The sequence below is a fragment of the Falco rusticolus genome, chromosome 5, assembly GCF_015220075.1.
Source record: "Falco rusticolus isolate bFalRus1 chromosome 5, bFalRus1.pri, whole genome shotgun sequence".
Classification (NCBI taxonomy): Eukaryota; Metazoa; Chordata; class Aves; order Falconiformes; family Falconidae; genus Falco; species Falco rusticolus.
In genome coordinates this window covers 3,381,912-3,400,754 of record NC_051191.1, presented here as the reverse complement: position 1 = coordinate 3,400,754, position 18,843 = coordinate 3,381,912, and the positions used below count along the sequence as shown (strand labels likewise).

The following is an 18,843-nucleotide window of genomic DNA, read 5'->3' as shown; positions in this document are numbered from 1 at the left end:
AAATACAGATTAAAAGAGACAAACAGACATCTGTGGGAGTTTTTGAGCTCCTCTGAGATGAAAGGCACAGAGGAAATCTTGATATTATAATCTAAAACATGGTACATCCCTGATTTCACAAAGTCATAGCACATTAAATGTGGTTTCCAGCCACTTTGTGGGAAGCAATTTTAGTCTTACCAGAGAAGTTTAACTCCAGCTGGGAACAAATTGCTGATGTTCTTCAGGCAGGCAACAGGCCCTTCTAGAGGGACCCCATCTAGTATCACCCCCGCATGACCACACAGTAAAACAGAGGGAGGACATGTCAGTGCAGATAATCAGTTGACAGTGAGTCTGGCTCACATACTATAGACAGGGCTATACTGGAACCTATAGTCAGTGTTCCAGCCTTCTTTTCTACACTCCACAACTGGCATTTCCCTTGGCTTTATAATTTTATATAATGATTAGACTTCTGAAACATGTCAACATTGAAATATTCTGATCTAAGGCTGTAAAAGCAAGAATGTAAATACTGAGTTTAGGGTAACTACTTACCTTAAAAAAGCTTTTCAGAATTGGTCAGTGTCCTTAGAAAACACTCAATGGTTTATGCTTAGCAAAATCAAAAATTCAGTAATGTAAACAAAGCTGAAGCCTGAAGTTTAAAATATGCTTGCTGCTCTGTGCAGAAGATGTTCATGTTACCAAAGAGCCTGTTCTTAATTTTTTTTAATTTGAAATACATATACTCCAGATAGTAAGCTTAAATAAATAAATAAATAAATAAATAAATAAACAAACAAAAGTCAATTACTCTCAAGGCCAGGAGGAGTGAATCTTCCAATTGTGTAGGGCTGTTATAGGAAGTATTTTAAATCTAAAAAACCCCAAAACACTAATAAAAGAAAACAATTAAAATTATAGTTGTATAGAAAACAGGTGGGTTTGTTCCACTGGCTATTGTTATTGTAATGCCAGTGCTAGTCAGTACATCAAAATTTCCTATTACAACCAAAGAAAAACCAGTTCATAGGCTTTTCCTTCTTTATTCTTTTTTTTTTTTAATTCAAACTCCAAATCAGTTCTATTCTTTATCTGAAACACTCCAAAACTATTATTTTTTTCTACCCCAAATAAGAGTTTATTTCTCTATTGTGATGCACAATCTAGACTGCTACATCTTATCTTTATTGAGGTGAGGAATTTCTAGCCTTTGGGCTGACTTCATTCTATTCTGCCCTGGCTCACTCTTCCTAATGTCTTTGTGCTGCTCTTCCCTCTTCTAGCTCTCCAGCCACTGTATATCAAGTAGCTCTGTGTGGCTCTGTCTCCTCCCACCTTTGCTGTGCTCCATACCAGCACTGTTTCCCTGAAACCCACCTTTTCATTTTGGGAACACACCACTTAAGCAATACTGCCCCACAGGCTTTTGACTGCTTCCCTTCTGTTGGTTCTGTGGTCCACATCTTCCCTTCTACAAGTCAGTGAACATTAGAGGGCAGCTAGGTAGGAACGCTGTGTGTGGGTTGGAGGAGATTTACATTGTGCAGGACAACTGAGAGTCTGCATGTGGGTCTGTGCTGTGCCCTGGTGATGTACAGCAATACCTGCTTAGTGCAGTGTCAGAGCGGCAGAGGAACACTGCTGTAGCATACTGGTACTGAACAAAGAGGACTGTGATGCGCAGTACAGACACTGGGCACAAAGGCTGGGAAGTCAGCATGTAACAGGATATACAGGGAAATGCTGAATAACTTTGGAATATAATATGGAGTATAGGGGAGAAGACTGGATGCCTACTAGTTAGCACATAACCCATCAAAAGTATTGTCCAGTTCTGTTTGTCAGCGATAACAAAAAAATCTTTATTGATTGCTGTGGGGGTAGGAGGTTCAAGGAAGGAAGTGTGAATTAATTGGCTGGAAGGTGAGTCTGACTCAGGAAGGCTGGTAACTGCCAGCTTAATTTATTTATGTAAGGTGAATTTACCATGGGACCTCACAGAATGAACAATAAACAGAAGGTTCTTTTTATACGCTTAAGAAAATATTGAAAGGACAAGAAAATTCTCATCACCTTCAGGCTTACTTGAGTTTTGTACTGCATCTCCTTATTTCATGTATTCTGCTTCCTTCTAGTATGTGCCACTCTTCCTTCAAATGAGTCTGTTTCACAGTAAATCAGCCTGTTTTGCACCAAATCAAAGTCATGTTTGCTTTCACAATACTATCTTTTTTCTTGCTGTCCACACCCTAGCTCTGATATCCTCTTTCTCCTCTCCTTTAAGGAGAGGCAACTCTTTCCTTCATCCCTTTTCATTTCTCTCCTACTTAATCCTTGCGATCCCACTTTGACTAGTTGTATATCCTCTTCCTTCACATTCAATTGGAGCTTAACTTTGGCCTTTCAAAAGGCAGAGGTGCTCTGCCTATGCCCTCCTAGGAAGGATGCTAGAGGAAAGACTGAAATTCTCAAAGAAATACTCTGAAACAAGTGAATAGAAATTTTGTTTTCCCAATTCCACCTTATCTGAGAGCACAAAGAAATTTGAAGGGCTTTCCCCCTTATCCTACGCCCCACAATCTGGATAATTAACAAAAGGAAGCATCTACATATCCTTATTTCCTTGTACAGCCACACAAACAAGGATAGAAGTCTGTCATTAGACTGCAAGTGGTTTCAGTCTAGGACTGGATGAAACTTGCTTATGAAGCTTGTATGCCTATGATATAGAAATAACACAATCGTAAGACATAAGCAAAGCAAGTTATGCAAATAAAAAATACAGTCATACCTGAAGTTTATTTATAATATGAAAATGCCAGCCTTAATGCCACATACATTTTTTCCTGCTCCAATATGACCTCAGACCTTAACAGCAGGGGAAACCCAACTCCTTTTCATCACCTTAAATAGGTAGCTTCCTAAACTTCTGTCTTCAAAGAGGATACTTTCTCTGAATCAGCCCTGCGCAGAGTATTCTGAACGAGGCATACAAAAATGCATAGCATTAACTAGTGTGTTCAAAGGTGCTGGATGGAGTAGTGAAATTAATATTGTCATTAATTTAGCAATCAATTTTAACATTTTCTAGGACTCTTCTGACATACCTTCTATCATCACAGATATTAAATCTAAGCTAACTTAAAATAAAGTGGCATATAGCTTTAAAATGCCATTTCTAACCATATTACAGCCTTTCTTGATTCACTTTTAATAAACATATTTCATTGTTTATAGCTCTCTGTGTTAAATGAGACTATTGGAGGTGGGGCGGTGGAGGGGGTGGGCCAGGAAGTATTCCTTGACCACGCTGGTTTCAAATGGTGCCAGAAGTGTCATTTAGCTATAGTTTTATCTCACCCATTGATGGTAGGGATATTTACAAAGTCTCACCTATATTCTCTCACATTCACTGGAGACAAACATGTTGCCCTGACAGAAGCCCACCTTCACACATGACTAGTTTTGAAAGCTTCTCTTTTCCCCCTGTTCTGGGTGTAACTGGAATGTAGTATGACAAGCAGAAGCAGTCATATAAACATGTTACATTTTCTCTTAAACTGCCTCTAATCAGTGAAGACAGTGAATTTTGCAGAAGGCAATATGAGCAGCTGATGGCCTGAAGTGTTTACACACATTACATTCAAGCAGAAAACCTACTCTGCTAGTCACAGGATCATAGAATGGTTGGGTTTGGAAGGGACATCTGCAGATAATCTAGTCCGAACCCCTGCTGAAGCACTCACCTAGACCAGGTTGCACAGAATTGCATCCAGGCACGTTCTGAATATTTCCAGAGATGGAGACTCCACAGCCTCTCTGGGCAGCCTGTTACAGTGCTCTGTCACCCCCAAAATAAGTTTTCCTCATATTCTATATTCTCTTTAATCTCATAAGAGAGAAAAAGGGAGGTGGTTCCAATATTGACATTACGTGAAAGCTGAAATGCCCATCTCTTATCACTGTCCACAGTGGGAGCTTTCAGTAATCAAGCTCCTGAATTTAGGAACATCATGTTGACCTATTGCCTGAAGTGAGCTAATGAATCAGACTGCAATCAGACTGCTGCGGTTGTTGGTATTGCTCTGCCGCAAGATATCAAGCCCAGAAAATGCTATCCAGTGATGCAGTGCATATTTACACTAATGTATAATATGTTCTCTAGTACTTTGTCCAGTTCAATTTAAAATGTCTGTAGTAATTAGACTTCCAGACACTCCCTCAAAAAATTGTTCCACAATCTATTGTCGCATAACCTCCAACCATTTTTCTGTGCTGAAACTGCCATTAGAGCACGTAGATAAAAGAGGATTAGACTACACGGGTGCCTGATTAGGAGTGGCAAGAAACTAAAGGAAAAGAAGCTGTTAGCATTGATGAACTAATGTGTCCAATGAAACACTGGAGGGCTGAAGGTGTTGTCTTTCAGATGAAATGTGAAAGCAAGACACTAAGCATTAGAAGCAATTAAAGTTCTCTCAGCACTCTTTGCACAGTACCAGCCTCAACCACTGGTTCCTGGCTACTTTCCAAATCACATAATTAAATTCTGTTTTCCTAAATATTTCCCTGTCCTATCATTTAGAAAGATAGCCATCTCTTAACCAGAAATGGTGTATTGATGCAAGGTTTAACCTCAAAGAAGGATGCTTAAGTGTGAAAAGGAATTCCAGTTTGGTCACTTTGTTACAGGTAAAAGGCTTAGAAAAGTATTTTATCTTCAATTACATTTTATTCACACTTGTCCCAGATCTATTTCCCTTATATATCTGAAGTGTCTCCTCTCAATCTGTGTGTATAATCTTTCAGAATCTTGTAGAAAATAATCTGCCAATTTTTTATATAATTATTTAAAGCTGATTCCTCTACAACCCTGATTTGTCACTCTGTAAACATTCTGGTATCATGGAAGGACATAGAGATTTACTTGCCATTAGGAAGCAGTTGATCTCCACAAAAAAATTCCCCAAAAGTTACTCAGCCTGAGAATGCATAAACCCATCCTGGGCCCCAGTTGCAAGCTGCAGTCAGTATTCACTCTCTACCTGACTGCTGAAGAATTAATTATTCTGTGGAAAACACTAGCATTATACAAAATCCTGGTCTGCATCTTTATGCCGCATCCAGTCACAGAACCATAGAATCACAGAACATTGCAGGTTGGAAGGGACCCATCAGGCTCATCAAGTCCAACTCCTGGCTCCCCACAGGACTGCCTAAAATTAAACTGTATGACTAAGGGTGTTGTCCAGACGCTCTTTGAACTTTGACCACCACAGGCTTGGTGCCATGACCACTTCCCCGAGGTAACTGTTCCAGTGACTGACCACTCTCTCAGTGAATAACCTTCTCCTAATGTCCAATCTGAACTTCCCCTGATGCAGCTTCATTCCCTTTCCTGGTGTCCTATCCCTGGTCACCCTCTGCTGCCTGCCTTGAGGAAGTTTAGGCTGCCATGAGGTGGCCTCCCAGCCTTCTCTTCTCCAGACTGAACAAGCTAAGTGACCTCAGCTGCTCCTTGTAAGTCTTGCCCTCAAGAACTTTAATCACCTTGGTCACCCTCTCCTGGACACACTTTAATAGTCTGATGTCCTTCTTTATGCCCCAAAATGCACACAGTACTTGAGGTAGAGCTGTGACCATTGGAGTTTAGGTACCAAACACTTCATAACATAGTGAAGCCCTTAATTATTGTTCTTGATTAAAATATTCCTTTAGGTTAGTTATGGATCTGCTTGTTACTTTCCCAGGCAGGTTTGGTTTGGTTTTGGTTTTTTTAATCATTGGTTGGTTGCTTTTTTGTCATGTCTTTGGTTATTCTTGTCAGTTCTCAGTCAGTGTTATCATTGATGCTGCAGCTACTGGTATGTTTGTTTTATATCACTCACTTTCTGTCTTGGGGCTCAGCAGCGTCATCTTTCCCTAAGCAACACTTCAATCTGACACTTGATATTTATGACCAAAGAGAAAAAATGTATTTTATGTGATCATTTTTATAAGATTTTTACCAAGTTTTTGACATTATTTAAGTAAGAACTATTCCTCAACATGATTTGGAATGTCACATGTTGTCCTTAGTTTAGAGCAGGAAGAAAAGCAACCGGAGTAAAACTCAACTTCCCGTGCATTTCTAATTCAGAAGTGACCCACAAGGTGTAAATTGTCATAATGTGCCAGTACCATGCATTGGAAAGTGAAGCTCATGACTCACAGAAACAATTTTACTTCCATTGTCAATAACCAGGAAAATCTAGAGTTCTGATGGAGTTGTCTAGAGGAAACCAAACGAAAATAAAGCATTGTACATACTTTGGTACACTTGTAAGTACAGATGTAATTGTGACTGCATATATGGTATCTGGGGTGAGGAAAGGGGGAAAGGAATTACTATTTCTTTAAGTCATGTTGAAAACTAAATTTTCAGAATATAGTGCTGGCAAATCCATAGTTGCTTTCCTTTCCCCAGTGCCACAGCAAAGGAATATATTTAAGAACACATTTTTTTTTTCTTTTAAAATGGCTTTAAATTTTAAAATAGGAGTAGATAGGAATTATCAGTGTCCTAAGGTACAGTATAAGACAAGTACACAATGGTTATTTCAAAAATGAGCATGTGTACAGTGTTTGTAACACTTCAGATACATTGTGACAAAAAACCACTAAGAGACTGCAAAGGCTCCAGGAATTATACTAAAACTTAAAATAAAGGTAAATAAGCAATGACCAAAATATTACTTATACTGTTCCTTGAAAGATATTCTAATATTGCACTGCATTATTACATCCTGCCAGTAAGATACACAGCATTAAATATGATGAATTCTAGGATTGTTTAAAAGCCCTGATTATAAACAAAACTGCTTTATTCTTTGGGAATTGAAATCATGACCACAGTCAAACTATTCCCTGGCAAATATTAAACCACCACATACACATTTTTTTATTACTCCGTATGGCCTCTCACTCAGTGGTAATATTAAGTACTTACATTATGCATCCAGGGGTGGGGCATCTACAGCTTCTCCACTGTTCATGGAACAACCTGTTCCACCACACCTGTCTCACTACCCTCATTGTAAAATAATTTCTTCCTTGTGTCCAGTCAAAATCTACCCTCTTTTAGTTTGAAATTATTTCCCTTTGTCCTGTCACTACACACTTTGGTAAAAAGTTTTTCTCTATCTTTCTTTTAAGCCCCCTTTATATATTGAAAGACCACTATAAAGGGCTCACTAGAGCCCTCTCCAGGATGAACAACCCCAAATCTCTCAGCCTTTCTTCACAGAAGAGGTGTTCCAACCCTCTGATAATTTTCATTGCCAGATAGTCCCACTCTCCTTCTAGATTAAAATCTTCCACACTATACAGTATATCACTTCCACGCCAGCAAAATGTCTACATAGTATTATTCAGTGTCCTTTTAATTTCATATCCATCCTGCTTTGCCTTTTCATTTTACTTTATTTAAATTGGCATGCATTAAATGCAACAAAGCTAAATGTATAATATTTACTGTGAGGAAACATTTGCAATTATAGGCAATAAAACCAGGATAAAATAATACAAATAGCACATTAACAAACATATAAAATACTCTAAATGGAAAAGCAAAAATTCCCATTTCTGAAAATCATTAGTCCTTCTTTTTTCTTTTTTAAATCTTTTTTTCCCCTCAGTATAGATAAGATACTTTAGAATGATGAAGCTTTCCAGGTATTAGGAACTTTTGTTTCAAGTGCATGACCTAGGATTCTATTAATCATTAGTTCTGACCCCTACACCTCCCTGTAGACTCCTAGAGATAATGAGAAGAGTAGGGAATTATTGATTGAAACTAATGTCTTCCTTGTGGATCGTGAGCTTCTGTGTAAAATAAAATCAATCAATGCCAACTGAAAAGCATGTTAATCATAATGTATGAACAAATTATACTGTCTATAAAAATATTATTGTTAAAATGCTTGCAAAAGAACCAAAACTTTATCAAAACTTCAAAAAGTAAAAAAAAAAGAAAAACAAACAAAAAAAAACCCCCACCAACCAACCAGCTATAATTTACATGATATGCAACATAAATTGTCTGACCACTTTGAATTCTGTTTCCTGAGCTATTCCCAATTTAGGAAATTTTTAGGGATTTTGGATATCAGGATCAATGTCCTGGGATCTCTTATAGCACTGTGTGGACAATAAAAGTAACCAGAACTCAAATCCAGACATGAAAACCTAATCCCAGAATTCAGGTAAGTAAATTCAGGATTTGTATCCTACTTTTCTCAAGCAATTAAACCACTTCTGTCATACCACTTTTCCTCTCATCAACCGTTTCTGTCTTCTGGAGCAAATAGCTGTTTATTTTTGTGTTACAAATATATATTGGACATAATTACTGGAATCTATTGAACATCTAAATGTTCATCCCACTTTTCTCAGGTTAATATACTTGTACTCTACAAAATGTTTTAGCATAACAAATTTTATTTGCAGATAGATACAACTGTTGTGAGAGAACTCAAACCATGAGTGCACATGTACACACACTGTTATGAAGGACTTTTTGTCATTTGCTTTAGAACAAGTTTAAATTAGTGAAAGTACTGGACAAAAATAGAGAATAATTGCTACCTTCCAATCTTTCACAGGCTCCAGTTTAAAAAACTGATGAAGCTTGACTGACACACAGGGAAATTACTCTGGTAATAAACCAGATGCTATGTTGAAATATAGTATCTTATCAAAGTAATGCAACTGAGGTCATTGCTATGGAATTGGATTTCAAAAAAGGGACTAGGGAATGCTAGTTGTAAATAATAATAATATAACTAAAAGTGCAGGCAAACTACTGTCATAATATCACAAGCCCTATATTCATGAATAAAAATTACATCACAACCCAACATACCAAATATGCATTATGACTCTGTGTGTCTAGGAATGAAGCAATCAACACTAAATCAAGCTTGAAATCAGGGTGAACATTGATGCCATTTTTTCAGATTACATTAGCAATCTGCCATACTTAAAGACTGCTAGGAAAAAAAGAGTAAATCAGCACTCTCCATCGTAGGGAAACATTTCACGAAAATCTCTGTTGTTCATGCTCTGCTCAGACCAAGCCTTAAACACGGCATTTTCATTTTTTAAAAATCCTGGTTTTATCTATCTGCTATATACTGTCTTCCATTTTTTAGGAAAGGACCTTAGCTGATGTAGCAGCGGAAAGTGGAGTGGATTTTGGTAATCAACTCAGGACTTGATGTAAAAGCTATGTTGACAAGTACAATCTCAGACAATGCTTGTGAGGTTTAAGAGCCCTTAAATTACTTACTCTTTTTGCTGCAATAATTGACAATCACATTTCATTGCTCCAGGAAATATACAGCATAACTGAATATATTCTAAGGCACTTCTTTCCATTAAACAATGAACAAATGGTAGCCAGGTACAACTTGATGCATTTTAAGACTGTAAAAATTACCAGCTTTGGTACTGATTCTTCAAAACGCTCTCTTGCCAGAAGCTGTAATGCAATTCTTAGCTAATGTTTTCCTGTTAGTAGGTTAGCAGGTCATACTTACTGTGCCTGCTTCCTTCACAAATGACTTTGCATTAATTATTAAAGGTCTAAGGTCTAATTCTGCTACCTTTACCTCAAAAATAGTCTCATTAAAATCAGGACTATAGAAAGAACAAACCTAAAGGACTATAAGAACCAAATCTTTGAAAAGCAAACTGGCATGAAAAAAACCCAATACCCAATGAGGTTTTTTTCTTTTTTCTTTTTGATACCAGAAATGAAAACTCCAATAGTAATTATGTCCTGAACATCAACTATAATATACATATATAAAATTCAAAAAAGCACACTCTATGTCCTATTTAAGAAAGCTTAGGGAAGGATTTGTTTGTTTGGAGAATGGGATTCTTTATAAGAAAACAAACCAAACCCAATTGTTTGGTTGTTGCATCCCTTAACCAACAGTATTTGACTTAGTATCAGAGACAAAACTAGCTTATCTTAGCCCTAATTTTATGTAATTTCATGTTCTGTCCAGAAGAAAACATTTAGCTGTGTTTGAAAGAACTTTATTCTAGAAATTAATACAAACAGTACAGAGAAATTCAGTGCATTTCTTTAAAATACGTAGCTGGTAAATTCAGAGATGTGTACTTGTTAGTCAATGGCCAATTTATCTGTCAGCTTTACTTGCAAGCAGAAGATTATAGACAAGATAAAGCACTTGTTTATTCTTTCCTATATAATTGTGTTTATGCTATGTAAAACTTTTTAAAACTTAATTCACGAACAAATCCTATAGATCACAGTTTTAGTTTGTGCCTTCTTTTTAATTTGGGAACCTGGTAAGAGTTCTAATTGCTAACAAGTATTTTTGCTAAAGTTACAACTATGAATGACACAACAAAATAATTGTCTTCTTAAGCAATTAAGTCTTATGATTTTACAATAAAACAGGAAAGAAGAGAACTACTGGATATAGTAGCACATTATGAAAGAGACAGCTAAGAAACTGTCTTAGAGAGTACCAAAAACAGTGAAAGAAAAATGAAAAAATAGAATGTGCACGCTGTTCTATATTTAGCTTTGTGGGTACGCTCTTGAAATCTCCTTTAAGCTGTCTTCTTTGATAATCATAGTAAGACCAAATTCTGAGGCAACAGTAGGGTGTTTGCAGCAATATTTTTATCTAAGGACTCAAACCAGTCAGTATTCAAAGGCAGTCTGTGAATTTATTATAGTTCTATACATAAGCATCTTGTTTTTACTTTTGTGAAATGAGCCTAGATCAAAACATACAATTTTGCATCATCTATTTTAAATATGCCTCCAATTCCATTTTTAATATGAATGCTTGCTAATAGCCTTGCACTAGCAGACCTGTCTTGAAGATTGTCTCACTGTTAACATCTTATTTATCTGTAACACAAAAATTCATGTGTCTCAAAAAATTATTTCAAAGTGAAATATTTTCATGCCTCCCTGTGTATCAGCAGTTGTCCAGCTGCATGCAATCACTGCATCTGCAGTAAATCATATGGAATCATCATTTTAAGGAAGGAAGGAACGCTGGACATGTGAGGTATATTCTGATACTATACTCCAGCTATAGTATCATTCGTATTTTTAACATTAATTACCACACTGTCACATTAACTTCCCAGTGTCATAAAACCTTTGAGGTTCTGGAATTTTTTTTAATCTTATAAGGATTAAAAAGTAGGGGACAAAAGAATGCCATTTCACTGCTGATCCTATCATCACATGCAAAATACAACAGCACCACACCCTTAACATTCAACTGCATGTCACACTAAAACAAAAGTGAAAATTCTAATTAAAAAAAACCTGTAACTGAAATATTTATACTGTTAGTAATGTACCCTTTCTGGGAATTTCAATGGTATTGCCATTGCTAGTTGGGACACATGAAAATTTTGTCTATAGTGGTTTTATTTTTTTATGAGACACTACCAGTTTACATTACTCTTGTATTGGCAGAAACTGATTGAATAGATCTTTGCTTCTTACCATCAACACAGGCTGGCCTTGCTCTTGTTGTACCGGCAATCTGTCCTTTTTTACATGCACAGCGAGCTGTTTGTCGGGCTATAGTCCTTCGGGGCTGACTGCTATCTCTGTCCAAAGTAACAATCTCACATGTACCTGCAGCCAGTTGACCTGGAAAAAGAACCAGCAACAGGTACCAGAGTCACTGAATGCACTACAGGCAATCTGTTATAGCCGAGTAGAGTCATGGCCCTCTGTCACAGCAGACACTCCACAACAAATGGGCAGCCAGCTGATGGATATAATAAAACCAAGATGACATACGATTTTTCTTTGTGGTGGACATATGAACACCCTGCAAACTGGTTCTGTCAAGAAATTATTATTGTTCCATAAAAGCCAGAGAGCAGAGGTTACATAGGTTACTTTGGTTGGCTAAGTAAAGGAACAATCTGCTTTTCAGCAATGAAATTTAAATGGTGTGCTCTTTATGCACTTTCAGAAAAGAAATTATAAAGTATATGGAAAACAAAAAACTTCCCACATGTCCATGAATATAATGAAGTCTTAACTGCTTTGCATGTTGTTTTTGAAAGAAAAAGTCTTTCAAGGTATGACCAAATTTTCAGTCCTTTGGCTCTTGTTTCATCTAAAATGAACGGTAACTCATTCTTTACCTGACTCATATTTGAAGTACCTGGTCTTTTTTATTTTACTAAATTTACTATGTAACCATCCTGCACATGACAGTAAAATGACACTGGCCCACTAGCTCAGTAATGTTGTTTGCTTTTTATTGACTTCAATATATGTAGCTTTTCCTGAACACTAACAATATCCACACCACCTAATTCTGAATTTGGACTGTGCTAAAAGAGGGGATAAAAAAAAAAAAAAGTTGCAAAAATAATTTCATGAAGAACATTAACCTGAAGTAAATGTTATATATTTAAAATTATATGATTCCTCTGGTACAACCAACAGTATACTACTAGTATACCAAAATACTATCTTTTACAAGCAAGAAAGATACATGACTGAACTTCAGTGTGCAGAAAGACTTAAAAAGGTCCCAGCTATCACTTTGTATTACTTTTAATTTCTGGATTTTATGGTACAGTTGTAAATATAATTTCCGATAGACTTTGTCTTTATAGACAAGCAATGATAAACTGCCAGATGAATATGTGCAAAAATACATCCACAAATCACAAGATTACTACATTTTGGTTTTTTTTTAAAAAAGATTGGAACAAATGCAATATTGTATTTATTAAAAAAAGTTATGCAGTTTAAATGATATTAACAGTGAATTATTTTATGTTGTTGAAATATTGAAAAAGAACGAGACAAAAAGCAGAAATTTAAAATCTATTTTAACATCAAAATTACAAAACCCAAACAAACCACAAACAGAAAGCAACCTGAAACATATATGAATGGCATTTAAGTCTCAAAGCATAATGATATTTCTGTATACCGCTTTTGGTTTTTTTCTATTTAGAATCAAGTTTACCCAGTATATTCTTCTCAGACCCAATTTCTGATGCTCCCTGTTGCGTGGATACTGTTTTGAAACTGTCAGAATAGCAAAATATTGTAGGCTGTCAATAACATTGCGACTGGTTCACTGCTAAGCCACCTAAAATTTATGTTGCTGTGACTGGTACACTGCAGTGAACTACAACACGGAACAAGGTACTCTACAAATTCATGCAAATATATGACATATACGTAAGTAATATATATTAGGCATTTATAGATACAGATATAATAGTCACGATAATGAACATTCTCACCGTAGTGTTTAATGGCTGCTGGCAACTAGACTCATGAGCTATGGTCAGTCCTGGCTTTCTATTCCTTTCCATCTACTCTGTTAATAAAAACATCTTAGGATAAGCACACTGATAAGAGGATTTATACTTTACTGTTGTTTTTTTTTCTTTGTTTCCTCCGAAATCTTGGATTAGAAAGCAAAGATTCAGCCAGAAAAAAGGGACACATGGTTTCCCAAATAAGGACAAGGCCAATCCAGCTACACTGAAACATCTTAAACTGGAAAAAACTGAAAAGCATTCTTTTTTTTCCTCCATTGCTAATATATTTCATTCTGAGTTGTAGGAGATTTATTGTTCCCAAGGAATACAGCTGTCTTAGTAGATCATGTAAAAAAGACATAACCAGCGGTAGTTTTAGATCTTGACCCCTTTAGGCTTTTGAACCATCATGATTATGGTCCTGCATTGAGAACAGAAATTGAATGGAAACCAAAGAAAAAGTGGAAGCATAAATATGACATGTGTAAATGTTCCTGAGAGTATGGCTTGCCACATAGTCCACTCTCTTTAAGTCTTTATACTATTGTTCCTTTCATTGAAAGATATGGTGAATCATATAATCTAGGTGAATCATTATATAAACCCCCATTTCAGAGTTACAGCACAGTGAAGGTAAATAAGGACTGTAGTATAGAGAAACAAACAAACAACGAAGCTTTATGTCAAGATTATTTGTAGAAAGCAAAAAGCTTTCCAAGGAATGCAAGCAGTGACTAGCAATAAGAATATCTATAGATAGTCTTTTCTGCTTTTGGATCTTTCCACTTTTAGTTCTGCATAGGATCATTTTGAGCCAACTAGGCTATTTGGGATTTATGATTATTTTCAGTTGTTTATTTTGTTCAGAGTCGATAATTTCTTTCAGGCATAGTGACTTTTTTTTTTTTTTAAATAAACTTTGAAAACTAGGATATCTAAATGATAGCAATTGTTACACAAAGGTAATGTCACACTGCCTTTCAAGGAATTTTGTACAGCTCTTAAAAATAAGGGTAAATTGGAAAGATTTTTAGAACATTATGTAGATTATTTAAAAAAAAATAATCATTTCTCTGTTGCCACTCTTGTTTCTATAGCAGAAGAAAATCAAAAGCTAGCATTGAGCTGCAGCAGCCCTTCCCACATAGATGACAAATACTTTCTGGTCATTGTGTCACAGGGTGCAAAGATTGCAAGTATATTGAGCACTGTAACATAGTGTACATCCACTGTCCACTGGGCTTTAGACGGCTGTAAAGTATGAAAAGTATTACCTAAAGTTACGGAGGCCCATCTCCGGAGAGAGTCATCCTGTTGTAAAGCACATCCTCTCTGTCTCTCGGTAACTAGAGAGAAAGTCTACAGGAGTACTTTACCTAAATGACAGGTATGCTACTTTTGCTTTTTAACAATTTAATCTAGAAATGTAAAGGACAAAATGATAGAACAAAAGGAATATAATCCTGTAAGTACAAAGTTCCAAGAACTAGGATACCCTTTATTTTCAGAGAAGTTAACATAGTGACCTCTTTCAAAGATATTAATCAATAAAGGCCATTCATCTGTGAGCTTCTGAACACTCTCCCCTCCTAAGCACAAAGAAGAATTCTCAAGGCAGCAGTGGGCAGAGCTGCACTGGAGATTTTCCACTTGAGAGATTTAGAGCTATGGAAAATCATAAAGACTCCATATTTTCAGTAGATCATATTAATGTACTTGCAGCACACAAAGCAATTCACTGTCTTCTAACCTGAATGAGGCAATCTTTGGGGAAAAAAAGGCAAGCACCATCAGAGAACTCAGATTCATTCTATCCTTGTCTGAAAGTTTTTCTTCCAAGAAAATTTATTTTATAGACCAAGCATAAAGATTATTTCAGAGTTATCCTTATCCAGTTTTCCAAGCTAATGTGTGTAATGAGTGGGTATTTCTTTGTTGTTGTTTTTGTTTTACTATTATTGTATATGTATATAAAAATATTGTACATGTTATTAATATTTCTTTTATAACTTTCTTTTAGTAATTAAGAGCTCACTGGAAGTTATTTGATTTTGTGTTGCCACCATCTGGTTACTAAACTGAGAAAAGGTTCAAGTTCTTTAATGCTCTTTAGAATCACAGAATCACAGAATGGTCAGGGTTGGAAGGGATCTCTGGAGATCATTTAGTCGAAACCTCTGCTAAAGCAGGTTCACCCAAAGCAGGGTGCACTGCATTGCATCCAGGTGAGTTTTGAATGTCTCCAGAAAAGGAGATTCCACAGCCTCTCTGGGCAGCCTGTCCCAGTGCTCTGTCACTTTTAAAGTAAAGTTCTTCCTCATATTCAGGTGGAACTCCCTGTGCTGCAGTTTGTGTCCGTTGCCTCTTGTCCTGTCGCTGGGCACCACTGAGAAGACCCTGGCCCCATCCTCTTGACACCCACCCTTAAGATATTTGTATGCATTGATAAGAGCCCCTCTCAGTCTTCTCTTCTCCAGGCCGAACAGCCCCAGCTCTCTCAGCCTTTCCTCAGAAGGGAGATGCTCCAGTCCCCTCATCCTCTTTGTAGGCCCCTGCTGGGCCCTCTCCAGTAGTTCCTTGTCTCTCTTGAACTGGGGAGCCCAGCACTGGACACAGCGCTCCAGATGTGGCCTCAGCAGGGCAGGGCAGAGGGGCAGGATCACCTCCCTCCACCTGCTGGCCATGTTCCTCCTAATGCCCCCCAGGATCCCCTTGGCCTTCTTGACCCCCAGGGCACACGGCTGGCCCATGGGCAACTTGCTGTCCACCAGAACTCCCGGGTCCTTCTCTGCAGAGCTGCCTTCCAGCAGGTCACCCCTGGCCTGTACTGGTGCGTGGGGTTGTTCCTCTCTAGGTGCTGGACCCTACATTTGCCTTTGTGGAACACCATTAAGTTCCCCTCTGCCCAACTCGCTAACCTGTATAGGTCTCAGTGAATGGCAGCGCAGCCTTCTGGACTATCAACCAGAACAAAGTATTACATTCTTAAAATGCCAGCTGATATGCCCCCTCTCTCCCATCCAGAAACACACATGGAATTCTTTCAGGAAAAGGGCAAACTACAGGATTCTGAATTAAAATATTATGTCACACTAAGCCAAAAGAAAAAAAAAACCCACAATCGTTAAAATTCCAAATACAACAGGATTAGGCTTTCAGCTTTTAGCCTGTACCCATGGACTTGTTTAGAGTAATTGCTGTACTCAGCACCTAGCTTGCTTTTTTTCTGAATCAAGTGCCATTGTTATCAGTTCTGAAACTGCTCTCTCTGAGACTTTCACGGAAAACTGTAGGAATCAGTGAGTTTAGGTACATATATTTTGCAGAAATTGCCATAAATACCTCAAGGGAAAACTATTATTTTTTAAGAAGTTCTTTAGTGCATACATTCTTGAAAGAAACGTGTTACTGAAAAGTTTAAAAGTAATTGACATTATTAATGTTTGTTAGTAAGACCCCTGTCAACCATATGCCATTGCTGATAGAACAAAGCTTTTGAAAGATCTGTGTTTTCTGTCATAACGAAAACCTTTAAATAGTAAATATTTTCATATTACATGGAGGATACATGGGATAATATTTTAATTTTCTGTGGAGGAAAATGTTTCTGTTCTCTAACAGAAGATAAAATCTGTCTAATCCACAATAATTACAACTAGCAAGTTATAGATATTATGAATTTGTAATTTATGCATGCTGAAAACCTGAAGACTTTCCCTGAAAATCATTTAGAGAAATAAAATCATTTGATGAACTCATGGTATCTGGGGGTACAATGAAAGTAAAACTCTATCTAAATACACGTCTCTTTCCAGGGTTTTAGACTTCATGCTCATCTAGAAAATCTACTTCTGAATTGTACATGCAGGCTTATATTATAGTTTCAGTGAACAATTTTCCCATGCATCACCAATTTGATGCCTAGCAACACAAGCTCTTTTAGTTCAAAATGCATCAACTTAGATATTATTAAAATTCTTGGCTAGATTCAGATACTCTTTTGTCAGTGAACACAATGCAGGAGTTGTTTCAAAATCAGATCATAGGAATACATTCAGTAGTTTTCTATTACAATATTGAAGTCTTTCTGACAACAGAGCCATGCCAACTCCTGAGCAGAGCTGTATATCAACAATTCTTACTGAAATAAGGGACAACTTAAGTATGTATTGTCACTCATGATTTTCAGCTCGACTTTAACTTCAGCAACCAATATTTAAACGTTTTTCAATTAAAAAAATAAAAAGCATACATTTAAGTGGAATTTATCATTTTTTATGTTATATATTCTTCCTCAAAGAAAATGTCCCAAAAGATCTCTTACACCGAACATCATCCAATTTCAGACAGTCCTATTACCTTTTCTTTTTCAGTTTTAGTTCAAAATGAGAGAGATTATGGCAAGGAATTGGTTTGCTCTAAAGAACCACACTCAGTTTTAAGCTACAATAGCAAAAATTGTGGAAATCCAACTACTATAAAAGAAAGAGCAACTCCCACTAAGCTTCTGAAAAAACATGTTTAATCTAAAGTAACAGACCAGAATTGGCTCAGCATCTGTAACCCAGTATGGGGAAAACCTGTTGAAATGAATCAGCACAATTTCAGAATAACTATATACATAAGAACATCACTTCAATCTTAACTTATGCGATACAAGGGCATTTCAATTTTTCAATAGAATATATTCATGGAAATACACTGTTTCCCTTTTCTGTTACTAAAATCACTGATACTGAAAGCAGTTCTTTCCAAGATGCTTCCTGTATCATTTAGGACCTTGTATCTTTCTGTTGAAACAAACATTACAGCTGTTTAAGGAACAGACTACACAAAGCAATTCTTCATGCTAGTGCAGTTAGACAACCTGTTTAAAATAAATAGTCTTTACCAGTTTCTCTTGAGGGTATGACTGTGCTGTCAGTAGAGACAGGGCCAATGTCACTGCCTGAAACAAAAAGTAACTAATTTGCATAATCCTAATTTACTGATGTAACCAACAGGTGCTTAGTAAACTAAAAGGCAGCAGACAAATTTCTCAAAACTTTCCATAGATTTTCTTCATTATAGGTTCAAAGCTATATTTGGCTGCAATCAACCTTACTGTGTGACCTCTGTAGCTTCCCAGTCTTAAAAGGAGCGATTTAGGAGTTTAGTGGTATAAAAGAAAAGAAGTTGTCTCAAAAAATGTGTCTTTAGTGCTCATTTTATTAAGGAAAACTCACTGTAGAACCCAGTTAAGTAAAACTTATGAATAAAATAAGGAGAAAAATATGATGAATGCCTTTTCCTTTTAACCGTCAGTTTAAGTATTTTTAGAGTTCCACTGCAATGAAACAGTACATTATGTCCCCTTAGTAATTACTAATCTGATTGCAATTTTCAGACTACCACTTAGCCATCTCAAGCACATAAACAGCACAGACATTAGGAGGATATAGTCTCCAGCCCTTCCATTCTGAAATAAGCAGTAAATTTTAATTAAGATAGATCCTACCCTTCTAAATA

The 18,843-nt window shown here is 36.7% G+C and overlaps 1 protein-coding gene across 9 annotated transcripts in view; it reads right to left on the bottom strand.

The window, feature by feature from the left end:
• The window catches only part of TAFA5 (TAFA chemokine like family member 5), a 442,355-nt gene that overhangs the window by 184,228 nt on the left and 239,284 nt on the right, over positions 1-18,843 (bottom strand). For all 9 annotated transcript variants that reach the window (XR_005104652.1, XR_005104653.1, XR_005104654.1 and 6 more), the window contains one exon: positions 11,537-11,686. Coding sequence is in view for 2 of the 9 variants with exons in the window: in XM_037390481.1 (XP_037246378.1) it covers positions 11,537-11,686 (150 nt within the window). In the remaining 7 variants the exon portion in view is untranslated. The remainder of the gene's footprint in view (positions 1-11,536; positions 11,687-18,843) is intronic.